The 19,051-nt window shown below is 42.1% G+C and overlaps 1 protein-coding gene and 1 non-coding gene across 6 annotated transcripts in view; both read right to left on the bottom strand.

Annotated features, from left to right (window-relative positions):
- LOC106573699 (solute carrier family 66 member 2) overlaps nt 1-19,051 on the bottom strand; it is a 95,006-nt gene that overhangs the window by 60,500 nt on the left and 15,455 nt on the right. For all 5 annotated transcript variants that reach the window (XM_082962691.1, XM_014148987.3, XM_014148985.3 and 2 more), the window contains exon 4: nt 7,639-7,855. In XM_082962691.1, coding sequence (XP_082818817.1) covers nt 7,639-7,855 — 217 coding nt within the window. The remainder of the gene's footprint in view (nt 1-7,638; nt 7,856-19,051) is intronic.
- Nucleotides 15,737-15,812, bottom strand: trnaa-ugc (transfer RNA alanine (anticodon UGC)). Its single transcript has one exon. It is a non-coding gene; the product is annotated as a tRNA-Ala (tRNA).

Raw genomic sequence — 19,051 nt, 5'->3', positions numbered from 1 at the left:
TTATTTACTTTTCTGCTCTTTTGCACACCAGTATTTCTACTTGCACATCATCATCTGCACATCTATCACTCCAGTGTTAATTTGCTAAATTGTAATTACTTCGCTACCTTGGCCTATTTATTGCCTTACCTCCTCATGCCATTTGCGCACACTGTACATAGACTTTCTTTTTTCTATTGTGTTATTGACTGTATGCTTGTTTATTCCATGTGTAACTCTGTGTTGTTTGTGTCGCACTGCTATGCTATATCTTGGCCAGGTCACAGTTGTAAATGAGAACCTGTTCTCAACTAGCCTACCTGGTTAAATAAAGGTGAAATAAAAATAAAATAAAATAAAAACTTGGATAAAACGTTTCAGGTAGCCTTCCACAAGCTTCCCACAATAAGTTGGGAGAATTTTGGCCCATTCCTCCTGACAGAGCTGGTGTAACTGAGTTAGGTTTGTAGGCCTCCTTGCTCACACAAGCTTTTTCAGTTCAGCCCACAAATGTTCTATAGTATTGAGATCAGGGCTTTGTGATGGCCACTCTAATACCTTGACTTTGTTTTCCTTGGAAGTATGCTTGGGGTCATTGTCCATTTGGAAGACCCATTTACGACCAACCTTTATTAACTTCCTGACTGATGTCTTGAGATGTTGCTTCAATATATCCACATAATTTCCCCCCCTCATGATGCCATCTATTTTGTAAAGTGCACCAGTCCCTCCTGCAGCAAAGCACCCCCACAACATGATGCTGCCACCCCCGTGCTTCACAGTTGGGATGGTGTTCTTCGGCTTGCAAGCTTCCCCTTTTTTCCTCGAAACATAACGATGGTCATTATGGCCAAACAGTTCTATTTTTGTTTCATCAGACCAGAGGACATTTCTCCAAAAAGTATGATCTTTGTCCCCATGTGCAATTGCAAACCGTAGTCTAGCTTTTTTATGGCGGTTTTGGAGCAGTGGCTTCTTCCTTGCTGAGCGGCCTTTCAGGTTATGTCAATATAGGACTTGTTTTACTGTGGATATACAGTGGGGGAAAAAAGTAGTTGATCCCCTGCTGATTTTGTACATTTGCCCACTTACAAAGAAATGATCAGTGTATCATTTTAATGGTAGGTTTATTTGAACAGTGAGAGACAGAATAACAACAACAAAAATCCATAAAAACGCATGTCAAAATGTTATAAAATGATTTGCATTTTAATGAGGGAAATAAGTATTTATTTTTCTAGAATATGCATATAAGGACTTAATTCTTCCAGCTGCCGGGGATATGGCTGGGACAATGCTGGGGGAAAAGGACAAAAAAACTATACAGACAATAACTTCTTCAAACAACACTGTTTCACGGCGCATCAGTGATATGGCAGGAGATGTTTTGAAACAATTACTTCTTCGCATACAAGCCAGTGAATTCTATGCGTTACAGCTGGATGAGTCAACAGACGTGGCGGGCTTGGCACAGCTCCTGGTATATGTCCATTACGTTTATGGGGGGTCAATTAAGGAAGACATCCTCTTCTGCAAACCACTGGAAACCAGGGCAACAGGAGATGATATTTTTGTCACAGCTTTGTGACATTAAATGGACTTTGGTTGTCAAGATGTGTTGGTATCTGTACTGATAGCTTTTGTGCCATGACAGGGAGACATAGTGGAGTGGAAACGCAAGCAGTTGGTCCCGACGCAACTTGGGTACACTGCAGCATCCACCAAGAGGCTCTTGCTGCCAAAGGAATACCTGACAGCTTGAAAGACGTTTTGAACACTACAGTGAAAATGGCTAACTTTGTTAAAGCAAGGCCCCTGAACTCTCTTGTATTTTCTGCACTATGCAATGATATGGGCAGTGACCATGTAACGCTTTTTCAACATACATGTGCTGGTTATCAATGGGCAAAGTATTGACACGATTTTTTAAATTGAGAGACGAGCTTAAAGTTTTCTTTACTGACCATAATTTTCACTTGACTGACCGCTTGCATTATGACGAGTTTCTCACACGACTGGCCTATCTGGGTGATGTTTTTTTTCGCCTGAATTATCTGAATCTAGGATTACAGGGACTCTCCGCAACTATGTGCAATGTGCAGGACAAAATTGAGGCTATGATTAAGAAGTTGGGGATCTTCTCTGTCTGCATTAACAAGGACAACACACAGGTCTTTCCATCATTGTATGATTTTTTGTGTGCAAATGAACTCAAGCTTATGGACAATGTCAAATGTGATATAGCGAAGCACCTGAGTAAGTTGGGTGTGCAATTACGCAGGTACTTTCCCGAAATGGACAACACAAACAACTGGATTCGTTATCCCTTTAATTCCTGCCTCCAGTCCACTTACCGATATCTGAACAAGAGAGCCTCATCGAAATTGCAACAAGGGGTTCTATGAACATTTTATTTAATCAGAAGTCACTGCCAGATTTCTGGATAGGGCTGCGCCCTCTTCGCAACTGTCTTGGTGTGTTTGGACCATGATAGTTTGTTGGTGATGTGGACACCAAGGAACTTGAAACACGCGACCCGCTCCAATTCAGTCCCGTCGATGTTAATGGGGACCAGTACTGCCCTCCTTGTCCTATAGTCCACGATCAGCTCCTTTGTCTTACTCACATTGAGAGAGAGGTTGTTGTCCTGGCACCACACAGCCAGGTCTCTGACCTCCTCCCTATAGGCGGTCTCATCATTGTCGGTGATCAGGCCTACCACTGTTGTGTCATCAGCAAACTTTATGATGGTGTTGGAGTCGTGCTTGGCCACGCAGTCGTGGGTGAACAGGGAGTACAGGAGGGGACTAAGCACGCACCAATGAGGGGCCACAGTGTTTAGGATCAGTGTGGTAGATGTGTTGTTGCCTACCCTTACCACCTGGGGACGACCCGTCAGAAAGTCCAGGATCCAGTTGCAGAGGGAGGTGTTTAGTCCCAGGGTCTTTAGCTTAGTGATGAGCTTTGTGTGCACTATGGTGTTGAACGCTGAGCTGTAGTCAATGAACAGCATTCTCACACAGGTGTTCCTTTTGTTCAAGTGGGAATGGGCAGTGTGGAGTGCAATTGAGATTGCATCATGGGTGGATCTGTTGGGGCGGTCTGCAAATTGGAGTGGGTCTAGGGTTTCTGGCATGATGGTGTTGATGTGAGCCATGATCAGCCTTTCAAAGCACTTCATGGCTACTGACGTGAGTGCTACGAGGCGGTAATGATTTAGACAGATTACCATCGCTATCTTGGGCACAGGGACTATGGTGGTCTGTTTGAAACATGTTGGTATAACAGACTCGGGCCAGGGAGAGGTTGAAAATGTCAGTGAAGACACTTGCCAGTTGGTCCGCGCATACGTTGAGTACACGTCCTTGTAATCTGTCTGGCCCCGCGGCTTTGTGAATGTTGACCTGTGTAAAGGTTTTGCTCACATCGGCTACAGAGAGCGTGATCACACAGTCATCTGGAACAGCTGGTGCTCTCATGCATGCTTCAGTGTTTCTTGCCTCAAAGCGAGCATAAAAGATATTTAGCTTGTCTGGTAGGCTCACGTCACTGGGCAGCTCGCGGCCGGGTTTACCTTTGTAGTCCGTAATAGTTTGCGAGCCCTGCCACATCCGACAAGTATCAGAGCTGGTGTAGTAGGATTCAATTTTAGTCCTGTATTGATGCTTTGCCTGTTTGATGGTTTGTCTGAGGGCATAGCGGGATTTCTTTTAAGTGTCTGGGTTAGTGTCCCGCTCCTTGAAAGCGGAAGCTCTAGCCTTTAGCTCGGTGCGGATGTTGCCTGTAATCCATGGCTTCTGGTTGGGGTATGTAAGTACGGTCACTGTGGGGACGATGTCGTCGATGCACTTATTGATGAAGCTGGTGACTGAGGTGGTATACTCCTCAATGCCATTGGATGAATCCCGGAACATATTACAGTCTGTGCTAGCAAAACAGTCCTGTACCGTTGTGTCCGTGTCATCTGACCACTTCTGTATTATCTGTAGTATCTTACCAGACGTAGCTGCTCTGTCCTGCCGAAAAACAGAGAAGCCAGCCAGCTCTATATTATCCGCGTCGTCGTTCAGCTAAGTCTCGGTGAAACGTAAGATATTACAGTTTTTAATGTCCAGTTGGTAGGACTGTCTTAATCGTAGATCGTCCAGTTTGTTTTCCAATAATTGCACATTGGCCAAAAATGCGGAGGGCAGTGGTGGTCTACTCACTTGGCGACGAATTCTCACAAGGCACCCAGACCTCCGCCCCCTGTATTTCTGTCTTTTCTTCACGCGAATGGCGGGGATTTGGGCATTGTCTTCACAAAGCAGTGTATCCTTCACATCGGACCCATTAAAGAGAAAATCTTCGTCCAGTTCGAGATGAGTAATTGCTGTTCTGATGTTCAGAAGCTCTTTTTGGTCATAAGAGACGGTAGCAGTAACGGTAGCAGCAACATTATGTCCAAAATTTGTTACAAAAAAATGCTAAAAAACCAACAAAATTTCAGAGTTGGTTAGAAGCCTGTAAAAAGGCAGCCATTCCCTCCGGCAACCATCCCCTCCTCAGCATTTCTGAGAGAGCAGTGTGTGTGTGTGTGTGTGTGTTTGTGTGTACCACATTGGGTTTAGTGAGTGAGTGAGTGTGAGTGTGTATATACACTACCGTTCAAAAGTTTGGGGTCACTTAGAAATGTCCTTGTTTTTGAAAGAAAAGCACATTTTTTGTCCACTAAAATAACATCAAATTGATCAGAAATACAGTGTAGACATTGTTAATGTTGTATGGAATATTGTTTTATGGAATATCTACATAGGCGTACAGAGGCCTATTATCAGCAACCATCACTCCTGTGTTCCAATGGCATGTTGTGTTAGCTAATCCATGTTTATAATTTTAAAAGGCTAATTGATCATTAGAAAACCTTTTGCAATTATGTCAACACAGCTGAAAACTGTTGTCTAATTAAAAAAGCAATAAAACTGACCTTCTTTAGACTAGTTGAGTATCTGAAGCATCAGCATTTGTGGGTTCGATTACAGGCTCAAAATGGACAGAAACAAAGAACTTTCTTCTGAAACTCATCAGTCTATTCTTGTTTTGAGAAATGAAGGCTATTCCATGCGAGAAATTGCCAAGAAACTGAAGATCTCGTACAACGCTGTGTACTACTCCCTTCACAGAACAGTGCAAACTGGCTCTAATTAGAATAGAAAGAGGAGTGGGAGGCCCCAGTGCACAACTGAGCAAGAGGACAAGTACATTAGAGTGTCTAGTTTGAGAAACAGATGCCTCACAAGTCCACAACTGGCAGCTTCATTAAATAGTACCTGCAAAACACCAGTGTCAAAGTCAACAGTGAAGATGCGACTCCGGGATGCTGGCCTTGTACATGTGTTTGCATCCTCAGCACCATGCATCCCACTGGATCTGGCATGTGAGCTACGTAAGAACCTCACAAAGAAATAAGCTACAAGATCAAGTTGGCAGGTACACACGAAACGAGGCCCATGAAAACTGTGCAGTGCAACCAATTTGTTTGTGGACCCGAAGCATAAAGAGAAGACGCCATTGATTAATGTGTAAAGGCACGGAAATAATAGCACAATACAGTGTCTGATACAATCAACAAATGACTGTTTTTAAATCTTGTCATGAATATTTCCACAAATATTTCTTTATGCAATTAATTGTTTAGAATTGTTCATGGACTGGTGCTTTTGTTTAGGAATACAGCAAATAATTTCACCTGCACACCTGGATGGTTATATTATTATTATTCTCATCTTTTTTGTTTCTAATTTGTTAAAAGAAGCTGTAACTGGACTTTATTAATTACTATAACTCTATTACTAATCAAATCTACAAATAAAGTTGATCAAATGGATTACACTGTAGTGTTTTATTGTAAGGGAAATTAAAATAGGCTATAGGCCTACGTTTTTTCTAGGACTTTGTAGAATTATACAAAACATATCCTTGACTCTATCTATCTCTATTGTTGTTATTTTTGTTTGTTTGCGCGCCTTGCAGGTTGAGAGCATCTGATGCATATGCTAAAGGGGACGCCCAGCAAATGTCTCTAGCTGGTACTTATTTTCTAAAAGACCAGGTGGTTCTAGTTTTAATGCATTCAATATATTATTATTCCAGTCTTTTACCGTTCTGATTGTTGGAGTAGACACGTTGTTTGCATAGCACACAACCTATGCTACACTTGTGAGAAACAAGTTTTGGTTCATTTCATTGCATTTAAGAGTTTTGTCAATTTCGTCACTATCTTTTGTTTGGAGCGCTCCTGTCAATGTTGAGTAAGGATGCGCAACTGATTACACATAGAAGTAGGCCTATAAACTAGCTGACCTGCGCAGAAATATATGAATATATGTGTCCATTTGGGGATATGATAGTATTTCTGGTTGGCTTAATGCACACCACGACTAGTGAGCTGTGGAGCTTCTCAATGTAATGTTGTCTTCACCTCATACAGCAAGAAAATGAAGTCTGCTTCTACATCCATTGAGAATGACAATAACTCCTCAATGTATCTGAAAAAATCTTTCCAGCTCTCTCCCTTTCGATAACCACTCAGCATGAAGGAAAAAATGTCATACTCTGACCCAGTGGAAACGTCATAAAATAGGCCTACCCAAATACTTCTTATCCCTTGAGCAAATAGTCTACAGCGGTGTCTGTCCCGAGCTCACTGGTGCAGGAAACGCTGAGGGCCCAGAATATGTTATACAATGTTGCTAGGAGCTTCTGCAAAGACCCAAGTTAATAGTTGATTCAAAGTTTCAAGTGCGTTGCAGACAGGCCATGCGTAGCCAATGTGTCAGGATATTTTCTACCTGCAGATTGCAATGTTTTCATTTGTTGGCTTTATAGGCAATTTTTACATAGTTGTCAATGGCAATAGAAGTAACTTTTTAGGTTTGTACCATTTTCATTTAGATTTGGATAGAATTTTGATTAACCACATGACAATGATTTTGAGATACGAAGACATTATTATAAATGAAATGAAACTGTTCCACGAAAATGTGCATTTGAAAACCCTAACTGGCACGCAGATTGGTAAAAATTGTAAGATAAATTGGCACTCCTCGTGCAGCCTATAACCGGCAACTTCAGGAGAGTAACTGCAAAATCTTCGAAAGCCAGTAGGCGTGGGAGGAGGATGGTCGGGACAGGTTACGTTTTATTTTCTTCTGGTTATCTTGATCTCTGGCTCCCTCTTGAGTAATTTGTGTCTTATTTCATCAAACATTGAGCTTAAAGCATCCGACAAGCTCAATGCATATATAGTTGATTTTATTAAAACACATAGCGTGTGTCTATATATGGAAAAATACAAGTTTAAAAATGTCGACCAATCGATTGGTTGAAAGAACAGATTACTTTCGGTTGGCCAACGGACAGCCCTAAACCATATACAATATATACAATGTACAATGTCTTAGAGTGATGGACTGTGCCATCCCAGCGGCCTCGGCAATGATTAGTCCACTGAGAAGGCGCGAATCAGACAGGTGTGAATCAGACTTGTGTGCCATTAAAAATCTAAATACATTTCCGACCGCTCAAGAAAAAAAACCTCTGTCGACCAACAGCCTATTGACATACAGTATACACCACATAGGGTTCATGGAGTGTGTTCCAGCTAGGCCACTCACTCACCTCATGCCGCGGGTAGAGTGGTTGTGGAAGTTCTGCAGCAGCTGTGGCACCCCCAGGATGGCATCGAACAGCATAGCCAGGGAGCCTAGGCCCTCCACGAACAGCACAGAGTCCAGCAGGAGCAGGGTGAGGAAGGCACACAGCACCGTGAAGGCAAAGCAGAACAGCAGGTAGTCCTCAAACGCACTCCAGCTCCAGAAGTAGCGCAGGTCCAGATCTGAGAGGGGTGAGGGAGGGAGAGAGGAGGGAGAGAGGAGGGAGAGAGAGAAGGAGAGAGATGGGGAGGAAAGGTGAGGGGGGTGGGGGTGGAGGAGGGAAAGACAGGAGAGAAAGAGAGGGAGATAGATAAGAGAGGGAAAGATGTGGAGAGAGATTCCTTCATTAGAAAATGCAGACATTCATTGAACACAGCACATAAATCAATAGAGTGCAGCTAAGAGAATGAACCGTTGGAGAGACATTTTTTTAAAGCTTTTCACATTTACATAATATCTGGCTCTGGATCCTGCAAGCGTCATCACTGAGCCCATTCCACCACATAGCGCCAATACAGAGCTACAGTACATAGAGCTATTCTAATAACTCATTCAACCAGATTTTTTAAAAATTAAAAATTAGATTAAAAGTACAGAGTGAAGTAAAATTTTGCCGCAGAGACTAAGCCTACACTCTGACCAATGAGAAAGAGAGATGCAATGTGGCAACTAAAACAAAATGTGGTCAGACAGAGCTCCTCTCTCACTAACAAATATTAATTATTCAGATATTTTAAGACTATTTCAACTGTTTGCACTGGCAATAGGGTAGGCTTACTGTATATAGTAGCAGAGCCCAGGAGAGGAGACAAACCGTTCACAGAGAGGCATGTAAATATACAGTTCCAGATCTGCTTCACTGGCATTTATTGCCATTGTTCATCGCATTATAGTCTAATGGATATATGGATATAAAAACCTAAAAGGAGAGAGGAGGAAGGCAGCGTGACATCAAAGCTAAGAGAAATCAGAAATAGAAATACCTAGTCAGTTGTACAACTGAAAGCATTCAACTGAAATGTGTCTTCCGCATTTAATGCATTTAACCCAACCCTGAGTACTAAAAGAGAGCCCTGGGGGTCACAAGCTGAGATAAGGGTCTAGCTGAGTGTGATACCTAAAATCCAGACACAACCACGCATATTGAGCGCCAGAGGTTCTCGGTTTGGTAATGGTATGTATAGGACCAATCAGCTACTCACAAGACAGTAATCCCACATGATCAATGGCCTCGTATTCCTTTGAAATTACTAGAGAGGGGGAATTGAACGAGCTGACATCAGCTGAATGGAATTGATAGCTAAATAAGAGCCCATTTGTAAGTGAACCGACTGGTCTGTGACGTTCCATGTAGGAAGTGGCCGTGTTCCGCGTATTGTCAATAGGTTCTGCGTTCTGAGCGTCTGCAAAGAACACTTGGCAACACCTGTCAGGGGGAATCGTGATGACGATGGTACACCCCCGTCAGGAACACAGCATGCTAAACGCCACCACTGGGCTCACGAAATTGTGGGAGAGGCAGAGTGAGACATCTCATAGCGAGAAGAATGCATGATTAATGTCCTTATCATGGGACACCTCCTACAGATCCAATACAGAGATAGAACAGGAGATAGGATCTGAGGGGGACAGGACACAGGCACGAGCGCTGAAACATGCGCGCACACACACACAGTCGCGTCCGTCCTTGTAGTGAGGGCCGGTGCGGTGCCCAGGCTGTCTCAGCACATGAATAATGTCTGTAGAGTCAGACGCTGACACTGATAGCTTCTGAACAGGGCCTGGCAGAGAGGCCTCATTCAAAGAATCCTCTGAGGACTTCATTTTTCACCTGTGAATAAAATCCGATTGATTTTACCCCCCCCCCCCACCCCCTTATTCTAGTGTGCTGGCAGCGGCAGGGGCAAGCTCTGCCATTTGTCAGGAACATGAAAGCTCTTCTCTCCTTTAAATAAGGCAGGCAACGCTGCTGAGAGCAGCAGAACTACTGGCACTCCTAAAGCTTGACCTGTTTTCCAAACTGCGGTCTGTTTTGTCTAAATACAGTATATTGTAGCTCCCTCTCTCTATTCACCCCTCCTTCTCTCCATCCACTCCCCTTCTCCTTTTAATAAAGCCTGGTAGTTTTATTTGCACAATCATAAAAACACCTAGAGCAAATTGTTAAGTAAAACATAATGAAGAAACATAACCAATGGATCTGCATCACATCCAAAAGAACAAATTCGTAAATCTACCCCTCTCATCTCTGCCCCTCTCTCCCTCCCTTGTCATCCTTCTCTTTCGCTCTCGCTCATCCAGGCTGCTGCACCATCTGAGGCAGGCTGGCCTTACCAGTGAGATCCCTGTCAGTGTTGTGCTTACCTTAGCCAGTCTGGAGAGCAGAGCATTAGTGATGTGCAGGTCAGCTGTTTGTTCACCTGCACCTGCCCGCAATTGCTAGCAACCCATCCCCAACAGCCTGGGGATGGGTAACTAGGATGGGTAAGCATTTCACTGTAAGGTCTACACCTGTTGTATTCGGCGCATGAGACTTGATAAAGACAGCACCTTTACAGACAGTCCTCCACTCCTGTTCCCAAGTCAAAATGTACATTTGGTGTATCATTTTACTACAAGAACTGCTTAATTCTGTAGGAGTTAATATTATGTAAGGCTATGTGAGAGGTTATAGACCTACAGTCAGTGTTCTCACTTCAGTTACTATTCCATTTAACCCATCCGAATGGGAAAGTTCCCTTCACATGCCATATTTGAAGTCTTGTAACTGTAGAATTTGTTCAGTGCCTCACAATCATCACACATAACATCTCTCCCAAACATTAGGCTACAGTTCTGGCCCTCCCTTCTCTTTTAAACCCACTCCGACATTGTCCTTTTTGCCTCAGTGGATCGATGTTACATTTTTCTGCCTAAATTCCCAAAAGCATTTGGAAATATCTGTGAATTTGGCGGCAGGCGTACAGTTAAAGCTTAGGCTTACACACTAACGTCAGATAACAAGAATGAAAGAAAAACCTCAATGTAGCCTATAGATCTTTATTGCACAAGAATGATACATTTACCGAATCTTTTATGATTTTTAAAAATCTTTATTTAACATCACCGCCACCCACCAAGCCTTCATCCACACAATATTTTATTACGTTAAACCCGGTTGCCCGCCCGCCCTGCGGATATAACTGCGGGGACTGACGAGCCGCACTTCAAAAGACACACACAAGAGGCAGGGGAGGTGAGGTGCACTTATTTTTTCCCCCAGCTCTTCAGATCAAACATTTTAATTACTAAAACAGAAGAAAAACTCAAAGCACTCAATGGAAATTCTTCACACATCCATGTGACAGTGTCGGTAACCCAGGGCCAGTAGGTCTACAGCGGAGTCCAGCTCAACCACATCTAGAATGCCAGAGGGTTTACATTCTGCCAGTCATCTGTAAGACAGTCAGCTCAGCAGCACTAACAGCTGCTAGTGTTAGCAATAGAGGTCTTCACGGGTCCGTTCCGAAATGGACCTTGGGATTTTCCATCCGGACCCGATATACATAAATCTTTTTTTTTAATATAGCGACCCGTTCCAAACTGACCCGAGGACAACTAGACCCATTGTCCCTTAACCTGCAGGGTCACCATGGCCAAACCAGCCATCCTGTCTCTGTCTGTCAGCTGAGCCCATAACTCTGGGACAGGTCAACCATGGGCACAGAGATGCTGCCCTTTCAGCTAACAGTACGCCCATGAGTATTGATTGTTCAAAGGGAACATATAACACAAGCTAGGTTGGATCCAGAATAATAAACCATTAAATCAGACCTGCCTGACAAACCAATAGAAAAACAGGAAGTTGGCTAGGCCTACATAAGGTCAGTGTGGTCTGCACATATTTTACTCAACATCACTCAGACTGACTGGTGAGGGGACTCCTACAGTACCTCACCATTAGCAGTCATAACAACATGGCACCTATGCCCAGGTGGCATGGCCTATGGGCAGAGAGCTGGCTGTGTGAGAGGGCATCTGGCAGGGCAGGAGGAGGTTTGTGGGTTGTGTACACGTTTTAATGAAGGCAGCAGACACAGGGGCCTGGTTTTTGTACTCCCTCAGTCAGCAGTGGGTCTCATTTGAATAATGCAAGAGCTTCAGAAATAGTGGACTGATTAGCCTCTCATTAAGAAACACTGGACCACTGTCCTTTCTCATATTGCACAAGTAGGCATGTAAGTGCACATACTCACATGGAAAGAAAACATACAAGTGCGCACATGCACACACACATAAGCATGGACACATGTTCCACCTTCAAGCTTCACCTCTCTGTCATGTCACAGTTTACATAGGAACACAGCAGACCAAAAGTGTCATTAAAATCTTGCCCCAGGTCAAGAAGTAGGATTTGTAATTTATCAAGTCAAATTTAAATGAACTTGATAAGGGGTTTCGATTACAGCTGTATTACAGCATCTGAGACTGACTGGGTACCAGACAGACTGACCTGGACATGACTGCTGATCAGAGAGCAATAATGTGGGTCTGAATGTGGATCCATTCAAACTCTACACTAGAAAGAAAATGTACTGTACCCCTCTCATAAGCTCTTTGAATATTTTTGAACAAGGACAAAGACTGTGCCGATATAGCTAAGTCATTAAGTTCATATTCAATGAGGCAGCTCTAAGTTCACAAATTAAATTGAAATAAAATATACTTTCTAAGTCATTTAGCCATTCAGGCATGTCCATATTTGCATTTAGCTTTATATAGTAGATGACTGCAGTACTATTCTATTGTCTTGTGGCCCTGCTGCAGTGTTCTGTCTTATAGGTTGACCCTTCATCAACCCCTGCCTCTGTGTTTAATGAATATGCATTCAAAAAAATGATAAGAGGACTGATTTGCATATACTGTACATAACATTATAATATTCCGATGCATAGTAGTATCACGCTATTTTATCCTGGAAGATTATTTCACAGGCAGCACAAACCAAGGCAATCACATCCCTGAATGCTCACTAAAGCAGGTCATGTTAGGTAAGCCTTTTCAAGGTACTTTCCATAATAATCTAAGACAGGGTTCCCCAACTAGCAGCCTGCGGGATGGTTTTATTTGTCATTGTTGGACATAAGACTGTAAAAACACCAAGGAAATCAGCTCCAAGTTATTTTAATTTTGCAAATCTGTTCCCAAGTATTCCCATGCATAATAGAGAGACACATGATCGTATACAAATGTAAGCAAGGTTTGAAATGATTATGTTTAAGTCAAATATTATATCTGTTTGGGCGACTTGCGGTCAATTTGACCATCCACTCAAGAAGAAATCGGCCCACGGCTGAATATAGTTGATGATCCTTTATATATGGGGCGGCAAGTAGCCTAGTGGTTACAGCGTTGGACTAGTAACAGAAAGGTTGCAAGATCAAATCCCCGAGCTGACAAGGTAAAAATCTGTCGTTCTGCCCCTACCCACTGTTCCTAGGTCATCATTGAAAATAAGAATTTGTTCTTAACTGACTTGCCTAGTAAAATAAAAGGTAAAATTAAAAAAAAAAAAAAATTAATCCCTGATCAAAGAGAACAAACTAAACTTTGCAGAAGACTTGAGTTTAAGATGAGCGAGGTTATCTCAAACTTTAGCATGACATCAAGTCTGCCATTGATTTAACTTAGATTAATCTCTTATACAATGGTTTAAAGTTATGTACAGCAACCCCAGGTGTAAAATAGTAAATAATGATTACTTCTAAGAAAGTATTGAGCTTTTAAGAGGAGTAAAACATGGCTGTCCGTTGTCTCCATATCTATGTATTATGGCCATCGAAATGCTAGCTATTAAAATCCAACAAGAACATCAAGGGGTTAGAAATCCAGAGATGTCAATGTAAGCAGATTACTCAAGTGTTTTCTTAAATCCGCAATCCGGATCCCTTCACAGTCTCATTGAAGATCTTGATCACTTTTCTAGCCTCTCTGGACTAAAACCCAATTATGTCAAGTATACCATATTACTTATTGGATCATTTAAAGACACAATGTTTAAACTACCTTGTAGTTTACCAATAAAATGGGCAGATGGTGAAGTAGAAAATATAAATTAACTTCCCACAACCAATTTCAACTGAAAGTTTGCAAAAATAGATAAGATAGTGCAACAATGGAGAGGTAAATACTTGTGTATAAATGGAAATATCACATTGATTAACTCTTAGGTCCTATCACAGTCTACTTACTTACTAATGGTGCTGCCTACTCCAGACAACTCATTTTTTTTAATCACATGAGCAAAAAATATTTTACTTTATTTGGAATGCAAAAACAGACTAAGACAAAATTAAAAGTGCCTGTTATATAATGAATATGAGTTTGGGGGGGCTCAAATTATTAAATATTAAAGCATTTAACCACTCAATAAAAGCTTCACTCAAACATAAGTTATACTTAAACCCGAATTGGTTCTCCAGTAGATTATTAAGAAAGGCTCATCCTTTGTTAAATTTTTTTTTTGCCTTTATACAGATTACAATTTCTAATTTCCGACTAATGGAAAATGTGTTTAAAGTATGGCCCTTTCTTCAACAAGCCATACAAAGCTGGTTACAATTAAAAATGTATCCTCCAGAAAAGATAGAACAAATATTACAACAAATAATATAGTTCATCTCAAATATATTGATTGATAAAGAAAACTGTGGTATTATACAGTACCAGTCAAACGTTTGGACACACCTACTCATTCAAGGGTTTTTCTATGTTTTGACTATTTTCTACATTGTAGAATAATAGTGAAGACATCAAAACCATGAAAGAACACATTTTGAATCATGTATTAACCAAAAAAGTGTTAAACAAATCAAAATATATTTTATATTTGAGATTATTCAAAGTAGCCACCCTTTGCCTTGATGACAGCTTTGCACACTCTTGACATTCTCTCAACCAGCTTCATGATGTAGTCACCTGGAATGCATTTCAATTAACAGGTGTGCCTTGTTAAAAGCAAATTTGTTGAATTTCTTTCCTTAATGGGTTTGAGCCAGTCAGTTGTGTTGTGACAAGGTAGGGGTGGTATACAGAAGATAGCCCTATTTGGTAAAAGACGAAGTCCATATTATGGAAAGAACAGCTCAAATAATTGTATTTTTATTGAACCTTTATTTAACTTGGTAAGTCAGTTAAGAACAAATTCTTATTCATCATGACGGCCTACCCCGGCCAAACCATAACCCGGACAACGCTGGGCCAATTGTGCACCGCCCTATGGGACTTCCAATCACAGCCGGTTGTGATACAGCCTGGAATCTAACCAGGGTCTGTAGTGATTCATATAGCACTGAGATGCAGTGCCTTAGACTGCTGCGCCACTCGGGAGCACCGAGTGGGGGCAAAGAGAAACGACAGTCCATCACTACTTTAAGACATGAAGGTCAGTCAATCTGGAAAATGTCAAGATCTTTGGTAAGTTTCTTCAAGTGCAGTATCAAAAACCATCAAGCGCTATGATTAAATTGGCTCTCATGAGGACTGCCACAGGAAAGGAAGAAGTTACCTCTGCTGCAGAGGATATGTTTAATAGAATTAACTGCACCTCAGATTGCAGCCCAAATAAATGCTTCACAGAGTTCAAGTAACAGACACATCTCAACATCAACTGTTCAGAGGAGACTGCATGAATTGCTGCAAAGAAACCACTACTAAACGACACCAATAAGAAGAACAGACTTGCTTGGACCAAGAAACAGGAGCAATGGACATTAGACCGGTGGAGTCCAAATTTTGAGATTTTTGTCTTGGACCGCCATGTCTTTGTGAGATGCAGAGTAGGTGAATGGAGATCTCAGCATGTGTGGTTCCCACCGTGAAGCATGGAGGAGGAGATGTGATGGTGTGGGGGTGCTTTGCTGGTGACACTGTCAGTGATTTAATTAGAATTCAAGGCACACTTAAACTGCATGGCTACCGCAGCGATACACCTTACATTTACATTTTAGTCATTTAGCAGACGCTCTTATCCAGAGCAACTTACAGTAGTGAATGCATACATTTCATACATTTTTTCTCCGTACTGGTCCCCCGTGGGAATCGAACCCACAACCCTGGCGTTGCAAACACCATGCTCTACCAACTGAGCCACACGGGACCACCTTCCTGCCTTCCCATCTGGTTTGCGCTTAGTGGGACTATCATTTGTTTTTCAACAGGACAATGACCTAACACACGTCCAGGCTGTGTAAGGGCTATTTGACCAAGATGGAGAGTGATGGAGTGATGCATCAGATGAACTGGCCTCCACAATCACCAAACCTCAACCCAATTAATATGGTTTGGGATGAGTTGGACTGCAGAATGAAGAAAAAGCAGCCAACAAGTGCTCAGCATATGTGAGTCTCCTTCAAGACTGTTGGAAAAGCATTCCAGGTGAAGCTGGTTGAGAGAATGCCAAGAGTGTGCAAAGCTGTCATCAAAGCAAAGGGTGGCTACTTTGAAGAATCTCAAATATAAAATATATTTAGATTTGTTTAACACTTTTTGGTTGCTACATTATTACATATGTGTTATTTCATGGTTTTGATGTCTTCACTATTATTGTTTGTTTGCCATATACACTATTACTAAACTTGTTTGTTTGCCATATATTAAAGATACAAATAGTCTGAAAATGATCGGCATAAATAGAAAAATATACCAGTTTCATTTGAGGACAAAAATGTGGACAGCTGTGCCATACAGGTTGCTAAATAAATGGAAAGAGATTTCCTAGATTTTGTTTATACCGTGCCTTTGGAAAGTATTCAGACACCTTGACTTTTTCCACATTTTGTTACGTTACAGCCTTATTCTAAAATGGATTAAAGAAAACAATTTCCTCAGCAATCTACACAAAATACCCCATAATGACAAAGTGAAAACAGGTTTTAATCAATTTTAGCTAATTTATTTTTATTTGTTTTATATTTTTATAATACCTTATTTACATAAGTATTCAGACCCTTTGCTATGTGACTCAAAATTGAGCTCAGGTGCATCCTGTTTCCATTGATCATCCTTGAGATGTTTCTGGGAAAGGATGCCAAAACATTTCTGCAGCATTGAAGGTTCCCAAGAACACAGTGGCCTCAATCATTCTTAAATGGAAGAAGTCTGGAACCACCAAGACTCTTCCTAGAGATGGCTGCACAGCCAAACTGAGCAATCGGGGGAGAAGGGCTTTGGTCAGGTAGGGGACCAAGAACCCGATGGTCACTCTGATAAAGCTCTAGTTCCTCTGTGGAGATGTGAGAACCTTCCAGAAGGACAACCATAGCTGCAGCACTCCACCAATTAGGACTTTATGATAGAGTCCCCAGACAGAAGCCACTCCTCAGTTAAAGGCACATGATAGCCCACTTGGAGTTTGCCAAACGGCACCTAAAGGACTCTCAGACCATGAGAAACAAGATTCTCTGGTCTGATGAAACCAAGATTGAACTCTTTGGCCTGAATGCCAAGCATCACGTCTGGAGGAAACCTTGCATCATCCCTACGGTGAAGCATGGTGGTGCCAGCATCATGCTGTGGGGATGTTTTTCAGTGGCAGGGACTGGGACACTATTCAGGATAGAGGGAAAGATGAACTGAGCAAAGTACAGAGAAATCCTTGATGAAAACCTGCTCCAGAGCACTCAGGACCTCAGACTGGGGCGAAAGTTCACCTTCCAACAGGACAACAACCCTAAGCACACAGCCAAGACAACGCAGGAGTGGCTTAGGGACAAGTCTCTGAATGTCCTTGAGTGTCCCAGCCAGATCCCGAACCTGATCGATTATCTCTGGAGAGACCAAAAAATAGCTGTGCAGCAACGCTCTCCACCCAACCACACAGAGCTTGAGAGAATCTGCAGAGAAAAATGTGAGAAACTCACCAAATACAGGTGTGCCAAGCTTGGAGCGTCATACCCAAGAAGACTCAAGGCTGTAATCGCTGCCAAAGGTGCTTCAACAAAGTACTGAGTAAAGGGTCTGAATACTTATGTAAATGTGATACTTCACTTAGATTGATGAGGGGGAAAAAACAATTTAATCCATTTTAGAATTAGGCTGTGATGTAACAAAATATGGAAAAAGTCAAGGGGTCTGAATACTTTCCGAATGCACTGTATATCTAAAAAACTTGATTGTTGACATGCAAAACATTGTGGGACTATATCAACAATGGACTAATGAAACAAATACCGAAAGATAGTTTTGGGGTGGAATATTCCTTTAATGTAGGTAGAATCAGGACAAGACAAGGACAGAGCCAATAAAAGGCTGCGTTTTATCTCTTGTACTCTGAGTTAAATGGAAGTTACAAGGCGGGATTAAGACTGTAGGACAGGATAATGATAGTGTGTGAGAGAGATAGAGAGAGACACAGAGAGATTGAATAAATAAAACAAAGCAGCTCTGATAAAAGTTACATAAGAACCAACCATGCAAGCCAGAGAGAGGGAGAGAGAAAGAGTGGCATGGTGTCAAGGGCAGAGTGACAGTAACGCACGCACTACAGCAGGGTTTCAGCAGGGTTCCCCACAGCAGCATGCTGATGATGCCAGTCTCCAGGCTCTACTCTACACAATGCCAAGTGACACACCTGACTGGGATCCATTTAGGACCAACTAACTAACTGACTAACTCATTCATGTCTCAAATATACTGCAGTAGCAATGTTAAATGGCTAGTTGATTTGGGAGAGAGGGAGGGATAGAGAGGGTTGGGGAATGAGTGAAAAATGAAAGATTTAAGGAGAGAACAATGACAGGATAGGACAGAAATGAAGTATAATAGACATTACATTAGACAGGGAGAGAGACAACAGTATATGCCAACTACTTTGAACCTACTTCAAAGTCAGTCTAAAATGAACAATAAAATAAATAAAGATGCCCAGAGCATCTATCTTCCTATCAGAGAGCCCGGTGTGGGACAGTGGGGGTCACAGTGGTTAGGCCTCCCTCCCAGGGCTACCATGGAGCAATGAGGCAGCAAGGACAAGCTGGATGACGAAGAAGGGGAGCGTTTTCTGACTTGGGAAGATCACATCATCAAGACATATTGATAGGGGGACAACTTTGGTTATAGAACTGGTGGGGACAAAAAAAGTATTATTATTATTAATATTTTTTTATCCAGTCGGATAAACACTTCAAACAGCCTACCCGACCGCTCGGAGGTGTCCGCATGGTCCTAAAGCACAACGTTGCCTTGTTTTGTATCACATTCCAATGATAAAACTGGGGGACAAAAACACAATTTCAGAACGTGGGGAGGACATGTCCCTCCTGTCCCCAGTGAAAGTTGCGCCCCTGCATATTGAGGACAGTGGGGTCAGTGTATTCTGATGAATGTGGAGGGCATCATGA

The sequence above is a fragment of the Salmo salar genome, chromosome 16, assembly GCF_965601325.2.
Source record: "Salmo salar chromosome 16, fSalSal1, whole genome shotgun sequence".
In the NCBI taxonomy this organism is placed as follows: domain Eukaryota; kingdom Metazoa; phylum Chordata; class Actinopteri; order Salmoniformes; family Salmonidae; genus Salmo; species Salmo salar.
Note: the sequence above shows the minus strand (reverse complement) of the source record. Positions and strands in the feature narration are given on the sequence as shown.